Consider the following 24,160-nt stretch of genomic DNA (forward strand, 5'->3'; position numbering starts at 1 on the left):
GGAAAAGCTGTGTACCTGGGAGGACACAGCTTGGTCTAATATGAGTGTAGGTGGGTTTTGCTATTTGTCAAAAAAGGAAGTCATGCGGGTACATGAGAAGGTAGACTGGAATCCAATCATGACCCCAGGTGTTTAAATACTATAATATACTAAGACATTTGATTTTATTCTGAAGAAAATAGCAACCCCTAAAATGCTTTTGTTCTTCATTGTTATTAATTTTTAAATGAAAACAATGATGTGCCAAGATGTGCTATGGTACGCCTCCTATAGAAGCCTTTTTCATGGGGTTGGATGCTGAGTAAGCTGGCCAGGGGTGGGTCAATGACTCAAGTGCAAGGGCACTGACTACTCCTGTGATTTGTGTCTCATATACAGCAAGACAGTATCAAAAGAGTTTTAATGTTAATTGATAATAAGGATAGGTTCAACTTCCCACAACCATGAGAAATTCTATACAGCCCAGGTGTCTTTCTCCCAGGCATAGAACTCCTTCCTTTTTGGTTCTTCCTTCAAATCTTGATTTGAAGTTATACCTCTATGTGTTACTTGCATGGTCAACTTTAATTATGCAAACTGTAGCAGAAAAGCAAAATGATCTGAACAACGAAAATGCTGAGAATCCAAGCCCTAGAAACGGAAATGAGACTTATGCTTTTATTCTGAGACTACTTAATTTTGTGTTTTATATACTTATTAGAACTAAGTTGTCTAGTTTCTCAGCTTAATTTAACATATCGTATATGAAAGATGAGACAAGCTACTAGAGGCTGGCACATCAAGAATTGCAAGGAATAACTCTCCCATTTCCAAGGTGGTAAAGAGCATGAACTGTTAAGTCAGAAATAAGAACCTTAAAATCACTGGGTCTAAAACCATGTAAAGAAAAGCAGCACCCATAATACCTGTGAGTATATAATTGATGTTATATTTTGACAGTTATCCATAGAACAGATTCTGTTTAAGGATGTGAAATATCTCAGACTTGCATCCTAAATGGAAGAGATATAATTCATAAAAAGTTGTTGGCACTTCAAGACGTAAATTGTTCCATCTGTTTCCCCTTTGTTAATTGGAAGCTGAATTCTGTGCATTTGGGAGTCACTGAGAGCCCAGTTTAGGGTGTTTGACTGTTTATTAGCATTTTCATTTTCCCTTGGTTCCTTCATGATTTGAACCTTCCTATCCCATTGTGTGTTGTTCAACTATTCTTCCCTATGACTTTGAGAATTCTGCTTCCCTCTGTGGTCTGGAGTATGACGTATTTTCTCCATGTCTTAGCTCAACTGGGTCTTTTATCTCCAGAGTTAAAGTTTCATAGAGACTTGCTAAAATTAAACATCATCACTTTAAATTAAAATGTGTAACATGGAGGTTTAATGCCCTCCAAGGGTTTTCTGTTTGCAATTCTTAGACAATCCCAGTCCACTTCTTAAACTGAAGGAATCTCAGGAGACTTTGGTCAAAGCATCCCTTTTAAGGGTCCTTATCCTGCCGCAGCTCAAGAAGTCTTTTGAATTCGACCACTCATATCTTACCTTTCAGATTGGCTACCTGAGGTGTTTGTCAGCACTGGCCAAGGATCTCTGCTTTCTACAAGGTCATCACCTCTCCTACTAGCCTTCTACTGTGATAGTTCACGAATTTTCACTCAGCAACTCATTCATTCACTAATTCATTCAACATACGGGGCATTGGGGATGCAATTATGCGCAAGAAAGATATGATGCCTTCCCTTATGGTATTTATGTATCAGTGGGATATGGATCCCAATGAAACAAGCAAGAATTAAAACGAGCAAAATTTTAAAAAAGTAGAAATCATCCAGTTAAATAAATACAATTGTAAGTTGCAGTAAATGTTAGGAAGAGAATAAATAAGGCCCGAAAGAGAGTATAATAGGAGATACCTACCTGAGATAAGCTGATTAGGGAAAGAAATCACTTTTAAATTGAGACTTATGTACATGTAGATGTTCACCATGGGAGGTAACATTTAAACTGAAACTTAAAGCATATATAGGTACTTTGCATGTGAAGAAGATAGGAGGATAATTCCAGGCAGAAGAAACAACGTGTCCAAGGTGCGAAGGGGCTAGGTTCAAAATGGGAAAGAACCTGAGAATCTGTGTGTGGGCAAGGGCAAGAACAGCTAGGGAGGAGACTGGAGCGATGGACAGCAAAGGCCAAGGAAGACAAGCCCTGGGAGACTCAGATACCCAAGGAGAGATATGTCTGCAACACACTGGTTGAGGTTGAGGTCAGATCTTGCCTTTAAATAGATTTTGAGTGTAGCATCTAATACCTACCATTGTGCTGTCTTACTACATAAGGGGGGAAATAGTATAATAAATGGAGCAATTTTTGTTGAAATTTGTCTGCTTTGGACAATATCAATGTTGAGGAACCTTTTTATAATTTGTCTTTTTTTTCACTCTAGCTCTAAAATAAGTAGCAGGAAAGTAATATAACTGAGATAAGCAAAACTGAGATAAAGCAGGAGGATATCATTTTGCTTAACATGTCTCTTACTTAGAATATCAATATGCCTAGAGGATAGGAATCAAGCCATGGAAGAGAAAAAAATGTATATTTGTTTTTTTTTTTTTAGTCTCCTCTGAATATCATAGCAAAGAGGTAGTGAAAATTTTCAGGAACAACTAAGCAATAAGTCAAGCTTTACCAGCTCTAAGCAGCAGTGATGATCAATCTATACTGTGATAAAGAGGAAATTCAAGGGAATCATTGTTGTAGAGTTTGTGTGTGTGTGTGTGTGTGTGTGTGTGTGTGCATGTGTGTGTATGTGGCTTTGTCACAGATCTACCAGAAAATACTGTAGCTTCTTTTAACATTGGATGATCTTGTAGAGAAAAGTGAAGACTATTGGATATGTTTTTTTTAATTTTAATTTAGGTTCTAGAGTTTTATTTTTGAACATATTACTGCAATGTCAGCATAGAAAAGAATTTTAAATTAGATTTTGTTTAAGAACATTCCTTTCTGGGTTCTATGGGTATATTTGTGATAATTGTTATTCACATTCATTCATCATACATGCATGCTTTTTTTCACTTGCTCTTCCATTTCTGCCCTTATTCCGTTCATCCCATGTTCTTTATGGGATCTCCTCTCCAGCTGACGTGGATACACCAGCTTCTGAGACTCTGTGATCTTCTCTGACTGTGCAAATTCAGGCCCATAGAAAGTCCCAGCTTCACATGGTCTCCTTCTGTCTGAGACCCAGACCCCTAGGTACTAGACCAGGATGAGTCTCAGGCATAGATAAGAGAGGTAAACACTCAAGATTTGGAGGTATTTTTTCAGGCTTTCCTCACCCCTGCTGTGTGCAAATAGATTTCCACCCATAGCTTTTCTTAAAAGTATCTTGTAGATGAATGCATTTCAGTCTTTAAGTGAAGAATATTGTTATTCTGAACTTGAGATGTTTTATGTTAAGATGTTCTATGTGTAAAGAAAACTAACAGCGCTTTCCCTCTACTTTCACATCACAACAATCATCAATACAGAAGACTTCTGTGACCGTATTTGGGGGTGGGGAGAATTCTCCCCATACACCAAACAGTGGACACCCACTGAGTGCCCTCTAATTCAGTTCCAACATTATCTACTTAGAGATAGTATCACATCCCACAGATTGAGGGCTCAGTCCCCAAGACTTCTCCCAACCCCCAACACACCAGTTGAAAGTTCGGCCCTCCAGAAATTCTGATCAAAGTGCCGAAATTTTGGTTTCTAGTTGGAGTTCCCATGACCTCCTCTTTGGGTTGTATTAATTTGCTGGAGCATCTCACAGAGCTCAGGAAAACACTTATTTACATTTACTGGTTTATTATAAAGGATATTGCAAAAGATACAGATGAAGAGATGCATAGGGTGAGAAATGGGGTAAGGGATGTGGGGCTTCCACACCCTTCCTGGACGTGTCACCCTCCAGTAACCTCCATGTGTTCAGCTATCTGGAAACTCACTGAACTCTGTCCTCTCGGCGTTTTATGGAATCTTCATGATGCCAGCATTCATTCCCCCACAGTATAGGATGGGACCTTCTCATGGGAGAGTCTTAAGAGTCACAATCAGAAAGGCAGGCAACATGAGAGTCCTGCCTTGGAGCAAGTGAAAGGAGAGCAGGAAGTCAGAGGCCTGCCCCGGAGGCCTAGCATACCCAACATTATAACCAAGGAAGTGCTATGGGAGTTATAAGCCAGGAGCTCTGGATGGAAACCAGTATATATCATAACACTACAAGCTGTTAATGCCTGTGTATATTTGGTATGAAGTAGTCTATCAGATATCTTTCCAATTCAACAGCTAACAAGAGTGGGGATAGGTAGAGATGGACACATGTGGGGAACCTTTGTGAGGTACCTGTTACATATGATTTTGAGAATTACTAGAATTTTCTTATCTAACGTTTAAGGTCCTTAACTTATTCATAGTAAGCATCTTCTGCTTCCAATAGAATTTTAAGTAAACATAATTATTTGCTCATTATTATTATTATGATTAAATTGATTAATAACCAATATATTAAAAAGGAAAGGGTTTTTCTAAGAATCTTTTTGATATTTTCTACAAATATAGTTTTAAATAAAATATCTATTATAAGTTTTCAAATGGCTCATCTGATTTTGTCTCTTTTCATCTTTATATATTTGTCATTTATCAGTGGCTCACATCTCAGTATAATATCTAGATAAAATGTATTTTCTCCTTTTTAAATACTTTTATATTCTCATCTGTTTTTATGGCATGTTACTGCATGTCTCCAGAGGCACACAGCATTTTTATTTTCAAGTAAATTTATATTAGTTACAGTCTCCAGCTGTTTTAGATATAGGATCATTTCCTGTTGGTACTGTTTCCAGGACAATTCTTTTTTCCCCTCACAAAAATGAAAAATGTAATTTAACAAAGACATCCTATAATTGCCTTCATATCTAGCAATCTAAATAGTTCATTTTATTTAAAACATCTGTCTACATAATATCTAGTGATTGTCCAGGGGTATATCATTCTTGAGAAAGGCAGATGCTGTCATTTTTATTTAATTTATAAGGAACCATCATAAATTCATCCTTAATATAGAGTCATGCCACTATGTCATATATAAGATATTTTTTTTAGTGAGGATATCTTACATTTTTGGTGCTTGCAATTAATTTAGGCTTTTTACAAATTGAAAAAGACTTTTATTTTTAAAATCACTCTGGAATTATGTTGTAAGAATAGTAATATTTTCCTACAGATATGAGATTCTAATAAAAACGGTGATATGCTCCTCTACTCACGTAACTAGCTTTATATAAGAATCATATTTTAATTGCTAAGCTTTTTAAATTTCATTTGTCTATAATGCATTTACTTTTCACTTATAATAAAAATGTAAAGCCTTTTTTTATTGTGAAGTCTTTCTGCTAATTAGAGCAGTCAGTTGATACTTTCTTGTTATTTTTCAGAAACTACATGGAGAAGTATAGCAGCTTCTATAAAAGCTCTTTGTCTTGGGGGTAATACTGAATTTTGCTTGTAGAGGAACCCATTTGTAAATTGTGTTTATTGTGCATGACCCTTGGAGCCTAAAATGAAGTGTTTAACTTTTAATAGATTGCATCAATTTAGGCTTAGCTGAAAGCCAAAAACAACAGACACCCCAGTTTACAATGGTGTGTCTAAATGAGAAAGTTTACCTTTTCCAAGGAAGTAATCAAAATACTCCTTTTTGGAACACTAAGAGTATGAAAGGGAAATGATTATGGTTCCCTGCTGACAAACTGTTATGATTGACAGGAAAAACCAACATGCATGCCACCTGAGACATCTTGTTCAGGAACTTTCTGGAGGGTAGTAAATTGGTGTTGGCACAAACACAAAAAAATAAAATAACTTGATTCAGCACTTTTCAATTCTAAATCCCCAAATGCTAAAGAAAGAAGTAAATATTCATCAAATGATCAAAATTTATATTGATTTTTATTCTACATTAGCAGCTCAAAGTCTAGATTCTTGACAGGATGGATGTCGGTTTGAATGATTCTCTTTGAAATGAGGATATAGGCACTGAACTGAGTGCTACTGTGCATTCCTGAACCATAGACCCTGATTATTAGAACCCTAGGAGGCTAAATTTTTTAAAGAATAGTATAAAGGCACATTTGTTTGGTTCTGTTTTGATAACTAAATTGTTATTATTAGTATGTAAAGTAATTCTTGTTGTTCCTGCTTCATTCTTTTCTTTCTATCACCATTTAAGGACAACTATTTTATAGAATTTCAAAGGAACTAGTGTGCACGTCTTGCAGTCATAGAGTTAATAGCAGCATTTGCCAGCATAATTGTACTTAAGGAAGGAAGTGCCAGTCCTGCAGGGCAAGAGAAACTAAGATTGTATCTTTCTATTATACATCTTTGATGTTTAGTTTCCATCAGAAAGTAAATAGGGATTTGCCGTAGAAGAATTTAGAAGACGGAAATAAGGATGCTGCCATAGAATATAAACAGATGATGCCTATGTTATTGTGCAGAGATTTGCTAAGGAAACAGTAATGGAGTACCATCAAAAATTCTAATCATCCTATTCAGTCCACACAGTATAATTGTACTCCCTTCCCACCCTAGCTCGTGACATAAAATGCTGAATTTTTAATGATTTTTAACTACATGCATTATAAAAATAAGAGGGTGGTAGTAGATAAAGGTCCTCACAGATGCAATTGTTTGATATATTTGTTCTTCACATTTGTTAGTTGGAGGTGTTTTGTTGCTGTTATTTTTAATAAACATTTTATCTGTCATTAAAATGGAAGAAAAGGACTTTTTTCTCTACACACAAAGAGAAGAAATAATGAAAATGGTGTTAATGTTAATTTCTCAACCTTGTGTTTAAATGTTTACCATTTAACAAATATCATTAAGGATGTGGCTTTAAAATTGAATATTCTAAACGTTATAGTGAATGTTTCTAATAATTTGCAAACACCAGGTCAATAGAAATAAAAATGAATTTTTAAAGTAACATTATATAACTTTCAATATATTATTTTTTAGTTAAATCATTTATCATTTGCAGCTGTCCTGACTTTGTTAGACATGAGATCTATAAATAAACATTGAGAATCTAGGCTAGGTTTTTTGGAACTGCCAATATGATCAGTTTTATGATTAGTTTTGTGATTATGATTAGTTTTGTGATATTAGTTTTATCGGTTTTATGATTAGTTTTATATCCTAATGTACAAAGATTACTATATGCATGGTCTTTGCTGAGTAATAATATTGAAATAGCTTTGAGATTCTTTGTTAAATTTTTGATATATACTTAATTTTTGACAAGGGGAGATATTTATATTTTTTAATACTTTTATAACTCTTATACAGTAATAAAAAGAACATTCCAACAAACTTAGTGTTTCTTTGGCAACATTTTCAAAGTATAATATTGGTCTTACCCTTGGATGAATATTTGAGCTACTCTTATATAGTGTAATTTTTCTGTGATTCTAGATCATACATTCCCTGAGGGTTGATACTGTGTCTGATCCAGATTTGTATCATGCACAATGTCTTACCCTAAGAGACACTCGGGATATTTTTGTTGAATGAATAAATGAAGGCCCTTAATCAACTTTATTCCAAATAAATACATTGCTTCTTTAGTCCTATGACTCCCTGCTCTGATTCTGTAGAAGGAAGCTTTGGGTGGGGACATAGCCAAACCGTATCATCAAGTGTAGATTCTAATCAACCCTGAAAGTCCTTGGTGGAGCCCATGAAGGTCTTGAGACCTGAAGGTCTTTCCAGAAGAAAGAAGGATTCTGGGCTAGTTGCATAAAGGGGATACTATCAGGAGGAAAGAAGGGAAGCATAGTTAAGTATTTTTATAGGGAAGCAAAGGAAAAGACAGGGACTTAGATATACTGCATTTAAGGTATAAAAGATAGTGTAGTAAAAGAAGGAAAATGTCCCCAAGTAACAAAATTATTACCAAAAAAGTAGGGTTTCTTCCCATTATATTGGAGGATCCCGGTGATCTTGAGCTAGTGTGGACTCTTCCAGATACAAACTCTGCCATTGTTGGTCGTCCAAAAGCCCAAATGGCTTGTGAATTAAAGAAGCTTTTCTTTTCTTCTTTTTTTACCTAGGAAAATAGTAAACAAGTTCTATATTTCAATTATTTTATTTTTTGTCAAAGAAAAAAGTCTCCTCCATAAGGGAGAATAAAGCTAACAATTTTGTTGTTGTTGTTGTTGAGACAGAGTCTCACTCCATTGCCCAGGCTGGAGTGCAGTGGCATGATCTTGGTTAATTGCAATCTCCACTTCCTGGATTCCAGCAATTCTCCTGCCTCAGTCTCCCAAGTAGATGGGATTACAGGAGCCCACCACCATGCCTGGCTAATTTTTGTGTTTTTGGTAGAGACAGGGTTTCAACACATCCAGGCTGGTCTCCAACTCCTGATGTCAAGTGGCCCACCCACCTCGGCCTCCCAAAGTGCTGGGATTCCAGGGGTGAGCCACTGAGCCTGGCAAAGCCAATAATTTTTGAAATGAAGCTGAGATTTCAGCCTTCAAACTATCTGTTTTATTTCGTTGTAAATTTTAAACCATTTTAGATGTTCAAACTCAGTACAATTTATTCAATTTGTATAGTGTCTGACACATATGCTGTGCTGGGTGCTAGGGATACAGCAGTAAAGACATAAACAAAATCTCCTGCCCTCATGGATCTTTCAATCCACCGAGGGAAGATGGACAATATAAAAAAAGTAACATGTTTGGCTACATGTGATAAGTATGTAGGAAGGAGGATAGGGATTTCTAGGGGTGGGGATAAGTTGTAGTTTTAAGTGACAGGTCAGGGAAGACTGGATGCAAGAGGATATTACAGGAAAGACCTGCGAGAAGTGAGGGACTGAGCTGTCATGCAAACAAAAGCAAATGCCCCGAGAGCACACCCACTAGCCCTGCTGAATCAGGATAGACTAGGTGGAGGACCAAGAACTGACCACTGCATGAGGAATGTGGATCAAAATCTGATTGGAGTGTGTTCAAGAGAGAAAGAGGAGAGATCATTGGAAATGGCAAGTATAAATAATGCAAGTAAAAGTGGTTTTGCTATAGTGGAGAACAGAGAAGTGGAAAAAATGGCTGGAGGATAGATTAGTGCCAATGGATTATTTTTCTTGTTTCTTTCTCTTTCTGTATTTTTTTTTTTACCATTGGGAAAAACAACAGCATTTTGGGGCTAATGTGTAATAGGAATAATACAGCAGATAAGAAAAAACTTGATGCAGGAAAGAAAGGCAATTTTGGGGCATGATCATCTTTGTGTAGGTAAGGGAAGTCTGGTACAAAAGTACAGGGATTAGCGTTAGAAATATAGACAGCTTCTGCAGAAACAGAAGGAATAGAAGAGGACATGGACCCAGATACAGATAGGCAGTAGTAGATGTGGTGGGAACCTATGAAGTCTAGTATGAGTGAACAGGGAGATCTACAATGGTATGAGTTAAGAAAAAGTAAAATTAATTTGAATATTCTCAGGATGCTTAACCCAACAAAGAATTCCAAGACATGCAGTGATAAATCAGTCAAATTAGCAAAAAGCAAACTAAAAATTGCTTTTTATAACAAAGATTAAGTACTATTTCTGTATGTGATTATAAAAGTGATTATGTGTTTAATCTTTGAAGATTATTAGACTGACTGAAATTTCCTCCCCAAAATGTGTTATACACAATTTTATTATTATGTATCCACACAAGATCAGAGGGAAGTATATGACTGAGTAATGATCCAGGCATTGAATTTGGGTCACCACATACCAAGCCAAATTTCCATAAAATATTTTAGAGCACTGCATTTTGTGTCCTTATTAAATTACTAATTATTAATTTATAGTCTAAATTTCAAAAGGAGTATCTCTAGTGATTTAGGTGCTAAATGCAATAAAATAAATGGGGGGAACATGCTACTATTGATAAGTAGCAAAACAATTGTATTAAATCTCAGATGAGAAGGCAGCATTTCTAATATTATTAGGCTGCCATAACAAAATACCACAGACTGGGTGGCTAAACAGTAAAAATTATTTCTCACAGTTCTGGAGGCTGGAAGTCCAAGATCAAGGTGTCTGCAAGTTTGATTTCTGGTGAAGCCTACCTCCTTGGCTCACAGATGGCCGCCTTCTTGCTGCATTCTCATATGGCTGTTCCTCTTTGCATGCACACTTCTGGTGTCTCTTCCTCTTTTTATAAGGACACCAGCCCTACTGGATTGGGACCCCACCCTTGTGACCTCATTTAACCTTTATTGCCTTCTTAAAGATTCTATCTCCAAATATAGGCACATTGGGGGTTAGGGCTTCCACACAGGAATTTGAGGATGAGGGGATATAATTTAGTCCATAACATTATGTTAAAACTTTACCAGAGGTTCTAGTTACTAGAATCTCTTAGGCATTCTCACTATTTGATATGGTGGGCATCCAGCCTGATAGGAACTGCTGATTCAACTTCTCAGTGCAGCTTTCTCTAAGTACAACAGGCAGTAGGAGCTATACCAACATATTTGCACTGATCCATTAGGCAACTATCTTGTCATGACATAAAAAGGGAGACAGAGGAAGATTAAGGCCATCACTGAAATGACAGTAGCTTCTGCTGGCACTTCACTGTGGTCAAGATAGTGTACAAATTTTCTAACCTGGTATCCTCTATCATCTATACACTTTAGCCTCTTCTTCCAAATACCCCAAAGTCCCAGCCACCATTCTCTGAACATGCCACATCCTTTCACAACTCTGTGCCCCTGAGCAAATGAGTTACTCTGTCTATGAAGATATCCATCTGTTTCTTCACCTGACAAGGTCATACCCATTATCTCAGTTTTGGCTCCAATGTCACTTCTATCAAGCCTTTGCTCCCTACCCCTCACCCCCACCTTCAGGCAATAAATTATTTTTCTCATCCTTGTCTACAATAATTTCACTTGGATACTTGTAGTTATCTGTTGGCATGGCTTTCTCTTCTACTACAGTGCAGTGCCTCAGAAGTAACTATGTTTTATTCTTCCTTGTTCCCATAGTTCCTTGTACAGTTCTTGAGACATGAGAAAGTCTCAGTAAACGTATGAGTAATAAATGGATGAATGCAGCCGGTGCGGTGGCTCACACCTGTAATCCCAGCACTTTGGGAGGCCAAGGCAGGCAGATCACCTGAGGTCAGGAGTTCAAAACCAGCCTGGTCAACATGGTGAAACCCTATCTTTACTAAAAATACAAAAATTAGCTGGGCATGGTGGTAGGCGCCTGGAATCCCAGCTACTTGGGAGGCTGAGGTAGGAGATTCAATTGAACCTGGGAGGCGGAAGTTGCAGTGAGCCAAGATTGTGCCACTGCACTCCAGCCTGGGCAACAGAGTGAGACTCCATCTCAAAATAATAATAATAATAAATGGATGAATGCAAGAATGTACAACTCATCCATTGAACAATTATTTACTAAGCCCCTTTCATGTTCCAGATATTGCCAGGGTACTGGGAATGCAAAATGGCAAAGGAGACAGAAACAATCCTTTATGGAGTTTGGAGTCTAGAAAAAGAGACAGAAAAAAATGTAAACCAACAAATGCAAGAATTTTAAATTTTAATATGCGTTATGAAGGAAATTAATCTGGATCTGAAATAGAGGAAAAATAGAGTTGATCTACTTTTGATAAGTTAGGCAAGGCCTCTCTGAGAAGTAGCTTGTCAACTGAGGACTGGAAAGATGAGAAGACATTAGCAAGATAATGTTCTAGAAAAAGGGAACAATATGTGTAAAGGTCCTGAGGCAAGAAAAGGCTGTTTAAAGAACTAGTATGTTTAAAGTATTGAAATAAGGGAACGATGACAGGGACTTGGTGATCAAGAGGGAGACTCTTGGGAAATGTGGTCTAAGGTCAGCAGGAACCAAATATCATAGGCCATGGGGAGAAGTTTGTTTTTTGGGTCTGAATGCAGTCTAAAACCAGCTCATGTTTTATAAAGACTACTTGGGCCAGTGTAAGAGAAGCGATTAGAGGGCTAGGAATGAGTGAAGGGAGATACATATTAGAAGATATTTGCTGTAGTACAGGTGAAAGTTTATGAAAGCTTAGACCAGGCTGGCAGCAGTGCAGATTGGAGAAAGAGACTGGATAGACGTTTTAGAAGAGGAGTCAACAACTTAGGGAATAAGCTGCTAAGGAAAATGAAGAAGACGAAGAGTCAAGACTGACTCTCAGGTTTCTGACATGAGCAATAGATAGTACCATTTATTTAAAAGGAAAGGTTTTGTTTTTTTTTAAAGGCCTAAGTACAGAAAGGTTTGGGGAATGTGGTAAGGATGAGAATGAAGAGTACTGTTTTAAGTTGTAAGGTCTAAAGTAACTCAAATAGTGATGTCAGGTGATTGGTTGGATATATAAATATGGAGATTTGAGAAGAGGATTGGAAGGCATTACTACTTGGTTGGCATTTAAAGCCATGGAAGAGAGTCTAGATAGAGAAAAGTGGTCCAGAATCGAGCCCTCAAACAACAACACACCAGTGATCTCAACTGTGATATAAAAAGGTCATCGAACAATAAATAAAATGAATTTTGAAAGAGAGAATGACTGAGAATCCGTTACATTGGTGAGCCAGTGGTAATGAGGGCCTAGACTAGAGTAAGTGAAAACTCTTTTTGTCTCTTCTCATTGTTCACTCTCTCCCATGGCATTCTCACTTTATCTCCTAATGGCACCCATTGCCTGTAGGTTTGTATTGCAATCCTGCTATTTCCACCTGCTTGCTGAACATCTCCTTCTGGGCATACCACCAGTACCTTAAATTAATAGACTCAAATAAATCCAGCTGATTTCTCCCATCCACCTGAATTGCTCTTCTTATACTCCTACTCCTATTGATGGCATCATGGGTCTTTTAGTGGCCTAGAAGAGGAGATTCCATCACCAAGTCTTCTCCCCTAACCCCCTGTTTAATGAGTAAGTTGCCAAATTATTTTGATTATACACCTTAAGTGTTATTTAATCGGGCTAAGTTTCCATTTATAAAATATAGTCACTTTTTAAAGTATCTACTGTTATAGATGCTAATAAATTTTTCTTTAACCAGAGATTGTGTTACTGTTTTTAAAGAACTGAATTTTCTTCAACTCTTTCTCTTAAAAATTTATCTTTGGACTAAGATATAATATGAGAAAAAGTTAAGACGGACTGAGAGAGATTTAGACTGGCAAAGCCATTCAACCTTAGCAGAAGGAACTACTTTGGTTCTATTTTTATCGTCTCATTTAGGAATGAATCACTGAAAACAGAAATAGAAATAGAGATGGATAGGAAAGACCTGGGCCGTCTAATTCATCTCCTTGTTAGTGCAGGGAAGTTTCCTTTGTCAAATGCTTGTGAGATATTATGCAATAAAAGTCATAGATTATAACATTTCAATCATTTTGTAAGATGACTAATTATTTTTCAAGTTACTCTCAGCTTTGTTCTCTGAATTTCTTTCCACATATCCCTGTCATATGTGAAATATATCTCTTTGTACACAGAAATGACTGAGAATCACAGAGATAAATGCAAATTATTTTTCTGTAATGATGTTGAGTCTATATGAAGTTGACTTCTCTCTTTATGATCCTTTTTGTGACCAGTGGCACACATTTGTGAGGTTATTTTCCGGAATGAACCATGGTCCAGCTTGTTACTAACAGAAACCTTTAGATATCAAACATGTCTCTTGGCACCTAATGGCACAAATGCACTATTCTAATGGAGTCAGTGGAATACTTAGCGTGGGTATAATACTCGTTAAACTTTGTAGCTTTGCAGTGAAAGTAAAGGAGTGGCATTTGGGAAGAGTATTATTCTTAAGTTATTTGACTATTGCTCAATATCTATGTAATCTTATTTATCTCATAAAAATTTGTATGTTCTTTTAAAAGATTTATTCTGTTATTTATCCTGTTGTGTTTCTGATTATTGACTCTTTACATTTAGTTGACTTTTAAAAATAAAATATTATTACATCAGTAGTTATTATTCTTTCAGGTTCCATGATGTTTGCAAACTTCTTAGTTGGTACTCTTCTATATGTGCCATTAACATTCCACATACCTCCTCTTCCACATCATCAATAAAGATGCTAAAATCACTAGATCTAGCATTTTCTTTGTGCCTTCCCACCAACCACATCCCCCACTTCCAACTGAATGTACTCCATATAACATTATCCTTTGTTTATAGTGTTTGACATAGTTCTTAATCCAATTGAGTATCTTCTTATTCAAGTCAATTGGTTTGGGCAAGAACAATTCATATGAACCAACACATAGATTGCAGTTTTGATCTGATTTCTGAAACTTCAATTATATAATGATAATAATTTTAATAGTGTTTCTTTAAGTTCTTTCCCAGCAACTCAGAGCATTCATAATTAAGTACTTATAAAAAGCAACAACATAGGAATTCTAGAATGGTTTGGGACCTCATTTTTTTTTTCTTTTTTTTTAAATTGAGACAGTGTCTCACTTTGTCACCCAGGCTAAAGTGTAGTTGTGCAATCTTCACTCACTGCAACCTCCGTTTCCTGGGTACAGTGATTCTCCTGCCTCAGCCTCCCAAGTAACTGGGTCTACAGCATATGCCAGGACCCTCAGCTAATTTTTGTATTTTTAGTAGAGACAGGGTTTTGCCAAGTTGACCAGGCTGGTCTAAAACTCCTGACCTCAAGTGATCCACCTGCCTCAGTCTCCAAAAGTGCTGGGATAACAGGCATGAGTCACCACACCTGGCCTGTGGAAACTTCATTTTTCATAGGTTACCTATTTCCTTTATAGAGTCCTAATTTGGAATTTAAGCAGCTGCCACTTTATAATATTCACTTTTTCTCCATAGTCGAGGCTGTAAAACTAGAGATCAGGCAAAAGGCCTTGGTCAGCTGTGGATACTAAGAGTAGAAGGTAATGTCAGACCTGACTTTTCTTCTTACATGTTATAGAATTCTGGTGACTACTCAACAGCTGATCCAGAAATGTTTTCTTAGAATATATAATAAAATTGTAAAGTAGCAGTTTTAAGGTTTATCAGAAATGTTAATGGACATGCTTGGATTTAGTGAAGTACACTAAAAGAAGAGTCCGTGGTCTACAATGTACATAAACTCAGCATTGCTTCCTTCCCTTTACCATGGCCAAGCATGCCCCTGAGAAGACATCATTCTCGGTCTCATCTGGTGTTCTAGGGAACCTGAAAGCCACAGGGATCACAACAGCTGCAATAAATAAAGCATCTATTCAATACAGTTTCATGCCAAATATTATTCAGCATTCTTTTGGCCTGGGTTTGATAGAAAACAGCACGATGAACTTACTACCTCTCCTTTACTACAGCGAGCCCTAAGTATGAAAGATTTAACAGTTCAAACCTGCGTGTAAGCAAAATCACTGTTCACATTACTTTAAAATTATTAAGACAATAACATAGACAACCAAAATATGAAATAAAGAACATATATTGTGATTATTGAAGAGGCGCTGGAATTAATACTAAGCTTTTTTTATTCTCTATAGGAAAAATAATAGAGCAGCATTTAGAATATGTATCCATGCAAATGTGTGGGTTGGAGGGGGATCTTTAAAAAATAAGTGCTACATATGTGACAAGGAAGAATATGATTGAGGAATTTCACAGAATTTTTATGTAAAGTCCTAGCATACATTATTATGATCTCAGAGATATTTTGTGATATTTACAGAGTCTTCTGAGGGTTCATTTATTAAGGTCATATTTTAAGGAAGAACTTATAAGATTCAGATCAAAAATATAATTCTGTAATATACCCAACTGATCCCATTAAATCCAACTCGAAAAGGAACCGTATAATGATGTGAACAATTCCCATTCTTTGAGTTGTTACACCTCACTTGAAATGCATTCCTTCTGGATTAAAACAGCAATTTCTCTTTGTTTCTCTTTTCAGGCTGAGGTTCAACTATGCTACCTGGAAGCACAAAGAGATGCTGTTGAGCAGATGTCCCTCAAGCTGTACAGTGAGCAGTACGCCAGCAGCAGCAAGAGAAAAGAAGAGTTTGCTGATATGTCAAAAGTTCATTCAGTAGGAAGCAATGGGTAGGGAACTATTCTTTTTGTTGTTTTATTCTCACTAATCTACTTTTTCAATGATTTTCCACTGGTAGTTGTTAGGCTGGTATTTCCTCTGTAGCTAACAGACAAGAAGAAGCTCAATAGATTTGGCATTTATGTTCTTTTCCATTTGTGCCAGAATTGAAGACTGTGGATTTCATCAGCCTCTGCCATCTAACTCAGAACTTTCTGACTTCATATTAATTTTTAAAATAGAGTGTGGTGATTTTATAAGTGTTTTCATGACTACAGTGTGCCTTTAGTATTGATCTGTCTTCTTTATAAATTATTTTTTTCCTTATATTTGCCCTTTTTTAGATTTCACAGTTAATTTTAAAGCCAATTTGAGGAACTTTTAAACACCAGAACCACATTGGAAACTTGGTAGTACATAATTTTCCTGAATAATGTAGAAATTTAATAATTGTTTAGAGACCATGGGCTTCACATGAAGTCAATTGGAGTAGACTAGCTCTTGAATTATCTATGGTATGTGAAAGGACCCAACACCTTCAGTGACCCATCAACAATTCATTCTTCCTGAGACATATGGCTGTGTTTGTATTATACTAACTATACTATTGAACAGTTAAGTCAGGTATTTAGATTTTTCCAAATGACTTTTAAAGTTATGTGAATATTGTTTAAACACATATATGTATATATGCATATAATTTTACAGCCCAATTGTAATATTTAATAGGTGATTTTAGACAGTAAGAGTAGTGATGAATTTCATAGTATTAATTACTTGATAATAGCTATACTCATAAAAATGAAAACAATAACCTATTTTACTTCTAGACTCAGACAACATGAAGGAGAGAGAAACTACTCCCCAAAATTACATTACATGTTAATAACATTATATAAACCTATGGGATTTAACTCTAGTCAAAATATTTCTTAAAGGAACAGGAGGAAAGAAGCTTTTTCATCCACTTGTTTACATTTATTTTTTAAAGTGCTTATAGTTCTGACTGAAATTACAATCCTCATATAAAGTTTTGGGATAAATTAAGTACACTGATGAAAAATTCTTTCTTACTATAAAAACCCAGTGCCTAAGAATACAGAAGATAACTCCTGTATTCTTAGTCATTCGGAGTCATAATTCTGTTTAAGAAATGAAAAGGGATTTTTCAAGTTTTCACATTTACCTCTTTATATAACTTGTTGCTCTATCAGTATATTTTAATACATGAGGCATGTTTTATATGTAGTCAATTCATGTTACTTGATTCTGTAGTCACTTATTCACCAGAGGAAAATCATAGTAGCAAATAAGAAAGAAAAGGTTAAATCTTGAAGCATGAACAATAAACTGCTTTGAGGCTGTAATGTGCTTTAATTTCTCTAAATGCCTAAATAGCCTCTGGTGTACATGCAAGCACAAACTTTAGGTCACATTTTCATGTTTTGTAAAGCCCTGGGGATTGAACAGCACCACGTGCTTCTGACCCCAGATTCCAGGGACCCAACCTGAGCACTCACTCCGGGCTCCACAAATCATAAATCTGCCCTGGGAATTGCTTAGTTAACAACAAGCATTGTTCTGTGAAGTGGGAGTAGGTGAACTTGCCTGATATCCTTTGTTTATGCTCCCTGGGGTGCTGAAGGCTATGCATTGTGCAGAAATTTAAGAGTGCACTGAAAGAAAGCCAGCTATTTAATACTAAGGACAAAAACCATATACTCTTTTCTATTTTCTGTTTACATACAGAAAAGCATTGTTTGAGAAATGCATGTGGGTGAGGTTATCTGGGGTGTCCTGCCCTTAAAACTCTCTGTTCCCACAGTCAAATCCTTAACTCTGAAGCCTTAAGAACGTAGCTTTGTAAAATTATCTGCTCCAATGATACATAAACTTCATTAATCATTCTTTTTGTTACATAGAATGAACATTGTTTCCAATAAATAATTGTGGGAATGGTGTGGGCTTTCAAGGATCTTCATTCCATATGCAGATATCCAATATACTAAAGAGAAAATTAAGTTGGTGATACAATTCATATCATTTTATTTCCTTCTCATGCCTACATGCATGCTAAAAATATTATGTGTACTAAAATAGTTGAAAAATGAATAAGACTACTCCAGGGAAGACTCAGCTGCTACACTGAATAGTGATCTTAAATTTCTGAGAATTTTACATAACCAAAATATCTTTTAGAAATGAATTTATAACCTCTCTAACTTGACAAAAGGTATGTATCAAGGTGATATATCACAGCTTATATATTATGAAACTATGAATTGTGTAGTTAGCAGTTATGAATATATGTGGTAGGAGGATTTCCCTGATCATATGTGAGGCTGTATGAGTTCTAGTAACACAGTTTGTTCACCTGTGGGAAACATTTGAAACTGGCTTCAGCATCCCAAAGTGGAACCATATCTCCTGGAGGGTGTGAATTTCCAGTAATTATAACAGTAGCAAAAGCCAATGCTTTTCAGTTTAGGTGAAAGCACTTATCGGTTGCCTTTTTTTCATCCAATAAATATCCCTGAGGGCCTGCTATGTGCATAGCATGATGCTCTGGGCATTGTTTATCAAGAACACTTACTTTCTGTATATTTTGTAAAGTGTAACCATAACTTTTTCAGATACCTTTTCCTATTGAGAGGTTGTCTGATTTTATTTTTCTAATGAATTTCAAAGATTCAGTTTAATTTGCTAAGTAGCATCATTCTTTCTGTCAGTACTGATGTAGATTAAAACCCATGTCTTTTGTCCTATATAAAGGAGAGAACTGAGAGGCAAGGATAGAAGGTTTAAGGTGGAGCTAAGACCTCAACTCAGAACTCTGGGTCAAGAATGCAGAAGATAATCTATAAAGTCACTCTTTGCCCTCTCTGTAAGGATTTGTGTGGACTCTTAATAACCTTTTCCCCAAAATCTGGTTTTGTACATATTCCATACTAAATGATATTTAAATTAAGGTATCTTTCTACTATGGAGAAATGGAAGTCTTAAGTAGAGTTTATTAAAACCACAAGGAAGTTTGGGCGAAACATTGCAGAGCAGGTTAAAGTCAAAACAAAATTAACTCATTCATTAATTTGACAGACTTTTTCTTTTTTTAGATAGGGTCTCATTCCCATTGCCCAGGCTGGAGCACAGTGGTGTGATCTTGGCTCACTGCAGCCTCAACTTCTTAGCTCAGGTGATTCTCCCACCTCAACTTCCTGAGTCACTGGAGATGAGGCACCATGCCCAGCTAATTTTTTGTATTTTTAGTGGAGACAAGGCTTCACCATGTTGCCCAGGCTGAATTTGACAAACATTTTAAAGTACCTTCTATATGTCAGGCTCTATGAAGTGCAGAGGTTAAAATGGTGGAAATGAAATGGTTCCTACATTTGAGAACCTCACAGTTTGGTAGGAGGAACCATATCTCTGTAAACAGCACATAATAAAGGATTTTAAGTGTTGAGTTAGAAATCTGTGTGGGGAAGAGGGCAGGACTCATTGAAAGCAGAGCTCAATTCTGACTGTGTCAAGTAGAATTAGAGCAGGTCAGGAAAGACAGCAGAGAGAGAAGGCTCTGGAGATGGTTTTTGAAAGAGGGCTGGGTCAGCAGACGTGCTTTTCAATTTAACCTGAAAAACACATATTGAACATCTACAAAGACATACCATAGTCCCTGCCTTCATTGAATTTACAGTCTAGCAAGAGAGTGCGGCATTAAGCAAATGTTGATCTGTGCAGTGAGAGAGAAGGGGAAATAGAGAATGCTAGGGAGCTTAGAGCAAACAGGATGAGCTCTATAAGGCAGGGCTGCATCTGTCATGTTCACTGCACTCTCTCCTGCATCTGGTGCAGTGCCTGGCAAGTGCTAGATACTCAGCAAATGAATGGATGTATGAATGAATAAATGAAACTGATCAAGGGCCAAAAGACAGGGAGAAAAGGTCTGGGATCATCAGACTGCTCACTGTTTCATAGGCCTGAAAAGGAGGATTCGAGTTGGGGGAGATGTGAAAAATAAGGCTTTGGAAGAAGGTGAAGTCCAGATCTAGAAGTTAACCATTGAATTCATGGTTCTTAAGCAAGATAGTGCATCAGGGATAACCTGTGGAACTTTTAAGCAGAAAAAAAGCCAGCCTGCCCCACCCTACTGAAAATTTTGATTCAGTAGGCAGAATTGGATGATAGTGATTATGTTTTAATGCTCATCACCAGCTGAGAACCATTGCTTCAGTGGTTTTCAGTGTATAGTCTCTGGACCACTAGCAGCAGTGTCTCCTAGGAATTTGTTAGAAATGTCATTTCTAGGTCCCACTTCAGACCTACTGAACTGGAAAGTCTAGGAGTGGAGACCAGCAATCTTTGTTTAACAAGTATCCCAGGTGATTCTTTTTTCTTTTCTTTTCTCTTTCTTCTTTCTTTCTCTCTCTTTCTTTATTTCTTTTTTTTTTTTGACAAAGTCTTGCTCTGTTGTTTCTTTCTTTCTTTCTTTCTTTCTTTCTCTTTCTTTCTTTCTTTCCTTTTCTTTCTCTCTTTCCTTCCTTCTTTCCTTCTTTCTTTCTATCTCTCTCTCTCTCTCTTTCTTTCTTTCTTTCTTTCTTTCCTTTCTTTCCTTTCTTTCTTTTCTTTTTTGACAAAGTATTGCTCTGTTGCCCAGGCTGGAGTGCAGTGGCATGATCTTGGCTCATTGCAAATTCCACCTCCTGGGTTCAAGCGATTCTTGTGCCTCAGTCTGTCAAGTATCTGGGATTACAGATGCATGCCACCATGCCTGGCTAATTTTTATAGTTTTGGTAGAGACAGGGTTTTGTCACATTGCCCAGGCTAGTCTTGAACTCCTGACCTAAAATGATCCACCCACCTCAGCCTTCCAAAGTGCTGGGATTATATAAGAGTGAGCCACTGCGCCCAGCCCCTCCCAGGTGAATCTAATGCTGAAGTTTGAGAAATGCCGCTTTGGGCATTAAAGATTTTTTAGGTTGACAGTTAATGCAGCACATGGATACTAGATGGAGACTGAAGCCAGAAAGTATCAGTAAACCTCAGTAACTCACGGGATGAAGAAAGTGAGGGAGAAGGAACCATTCTGATGCCTCAGTTATTGGCTCAAAGAGAAAGAAAACAGGAATATTTGGATTCAAATGACTTTGGTGTCATTCAACATGTAATATTTATTGAGCACCTATTAAGTGCAGGCTGTGTTAGGCACTGGGGACATAGAGGCAGTGGGACACAAAAGGTGATAGGTATATGGAAATCAGGAAAATCTACCAGAAGAAGTGTCATGGAGGATGGTCCAGGGTCAGAAATGACAACAAAGGTGTTTCTCACAGAGGAGGCAGTGTGTGCAAACAGCCAGAATCGCTAAAGGATGCCCAGCATGACTAGAGTGGTAGTTTGCAACAATTATCTACTAGCTGTGTGGAGAATAGATTGTTTAGGCCTAGGCTAGACAGTGCTCAATTAAGAGGCTATTCCAGTCATCCAAACAAGAAATAGGCCCTGTGCTAAGACAACAACGATAGAAACTGAAAGAAAAAAGCTCCGTTGACAAACCTTGGTCACTGGGTAGATGAGATTATTGAGGGAGGAGCTGTTTGAGAATGGACCTCCATATTTCAGACTCGTGCACTCTAGGAGACAGATGTGGCATTCACTGAGGAAGGGAATGCAGAGGAGGAGTAAAATGGATGAAAAGCAGAGTATTTGAGACATAGTTCTTTCCCTGCTCTCGGAAACATCCACGTAGAAAAGCCCAGAAAGCAGATCTGGAGCTCAGAAGTGTTTTGGGCTTCTCAGCCAACACTAAGGACAGCATGGTAACTATGGGGTAGCAGAAGATGAGACAGCCAAGAATTTACCTTGTGGTAAACTGTGCCCTCCCTGCAAGGTGAACATAACATTGTCTTTAAGGAATGCTTATTTTTAAAAATATGGGTAAGCAGAACATTTTTATTTCACTTAGAGTATTTCCTGCTGTGATATTCAATAATTATAAAATAAAGACTATGCCATTGAGAATTCCAGGTAATCTTTTGATAGACAGGAATTGAGGATGACAGTTGACTATATTATTTTCTGTCTTGAAGCTATAGGTAAAAGCTCCTGATCCTAGATATTAGATTGCATTGAGTCTGCTCAGATTGCTTCCAACTACACAAATAATGTTTTTCTTTAGGGTTAAGTCATGCATTCACTATAGTCTAATTTCCTAAGAGGAGAGAGGGCAAGTAGATTAAAAATTAAGAATAGAATTCAAGTTAACTCTCTGCTGCTTTGTAGCTATGGAACCTTGATTGAGACATTTAACCTTACCAAGATATAATATCTGTCTATAAAATGTGAATGATTATCCTAGTCTACTTCATGTTTTTTTGAGAAAGGAAATGCAATAATTGATAGGAAAATATCTAAAATACCTAGAATATAATAGATAATATGAAAAATAAGTTATTGAAATGTTTACTGTGCAACTACTGTGTTGCAGGCAGTAGTATGAGATGCTAGCAATGAAAAAGATACATAAGACTTAATCTCCATGGTCTTCAGTGTAGTGAGAGAGAGAGAGATACAGACAGACATTTAGATACATCCTTATAAAACAATGGGCAGGGCTGGGCACAGTGGCTTACGTCTGAAATCCCAGCACTTTGGGAGGCCAAGCCAAGAAGATCATTTGAGCCCAGGAATTCAAGACCAGCCTGGGCAACATTGTAAGACCTCCCCCGCACCTACCAAAAAATGTTTTAAGTAGCTGGGCATGGTGGTTTGCACCTATAGTCCCAGCTGCCTAGGAGTTTGAGGTGGGAAGATTACTTGAGCCCAGGAGGTTGAGGCTGCAGTGAGCTGTGATCACACCACTGCACTCCATCATGGGAGACAGAGTGAAACCATGTCTCAAAAAATAAATTACTTAATGAAGAATGGGGAAATTTTAAGATATAGGGTGTTGTGGGGGTACTAAGAAGGACTACCTAATCCAGCCTAGCTGAAAGGCATCAGGAAGGCTTAGGGGAGGAGGGAATAGCTGAGCTGCTAAAAGATGTATAGGTTTTAGACATTAGAAGAGGTCTGTGTAGTTGAATAAAATGGCTTTTATTCAAAAGTTAGGCAGTAACAAATGCGGGTGAGGATGTGAAGAAAAGGGAACCCTCCCACGCTTTTGGTAGGAATCTAAATTAGTATAACCACTATGGAGAACAGTTTGGAGGTTTCTCAAAAAACTAAAAATAGGGCTACCATACAATCCAGCAATCCCACTGCTGGGCATATACTCCAAAGAGAGGAAATCAGTGTAGTGAAGAAATATCTGCACTCTCATGTTTGTTGCAGCACTGTTCACAATAGCCAAGCTTTGGAAGCAACTTAAGTGTCCATCAACCAATGAATAGATAAAGAAAATGTAGCACTTATACAGGATGGAGTACTATTCAGCCATGCAAAAGAATGAGCTTCTGTCATAGGCACCAACATGATGGAACTGGAGGTCATTATGTTAAGTGAAATAAGCCAGCCACAGAAAACCAAACATTGCATGGTCTCACTGTGTGAGATCTAAAAATCAGAACAGTTGAAATTATGGAGACAGAGAAGAGAAAGATGGTTACTTGAGATGGGGAAGGGTAGTAGAGCATCAGAGTAGGGGAGATGTAGATGGTTAATGGGTTAAAACAAAATAGAATATATAAGACCTAGTACTTGATAGCACAAGTTGAGGGGGGCGATAGTCAATAATAACTTAATTGTGCATTATAAAATAGCTAGAAGAGTATAATTAGATTGTAACACAAAGGCTAAATATTGAGGGGATGGATGCCCAATTTTCCGTGATGTGATTATTACTCATTGTACTGCTGTACCAAAATAGCTCATGTAGATATATATACTTACTAGGTACCCACAAAAATTAAAAATAAAATTTTTAAATAAATAAATACAATAAAAATTAGAAGAGGAATATGTAGAGGGAGGGTGAGGGTTTCAGCCATAAGACAGGAACAAGGTAAG

The 24,160-nt window shown here is 37.1% G+C and overlaps 1 protein-coding gene across 4 annotated transcripts in view; it reads left to right on the top strand.

The window, feature by feature from the left end:
* AKAP6 (A-kinase anchoring protein 6) overlaps positions 1–24,160 on the top strand; it is a 538,624-nt gene that overhangs the window by 364,618 nt on the left and 149,846 nt on the right. For all 4 annotated transcript variants that reach the window (XM_012468645.3, XM_012468654.3, XM_012468658.3 and 1 more), the window contains exon 8: positions 16,019–16,167. In XM_012468645.3, coding sequence (XP_012324068.2) covers positions 16,019–16,167 — 149 coding nt within the window. The remainder of the gene's footprint in view (positions 1–16,018; positions 16,168–24,160) is intronic.

This window comes from Aotus nancymaae, unplaced genomic scaffold, assembly GCF_030222135.1.
Source record: "Aotus nancymaae isolate 86718 unplaced genomic scaffold, 86718_ANA_hifiasm-v0.15.2.pri h1tg000062l, whole genome shotgun sequence".
Taxonomy (NCBI): Eukaryota; Metazoa; Chordata; class Mammalia; order Primates; family Aotidae; genus Aotus; species Aotus nancymaae.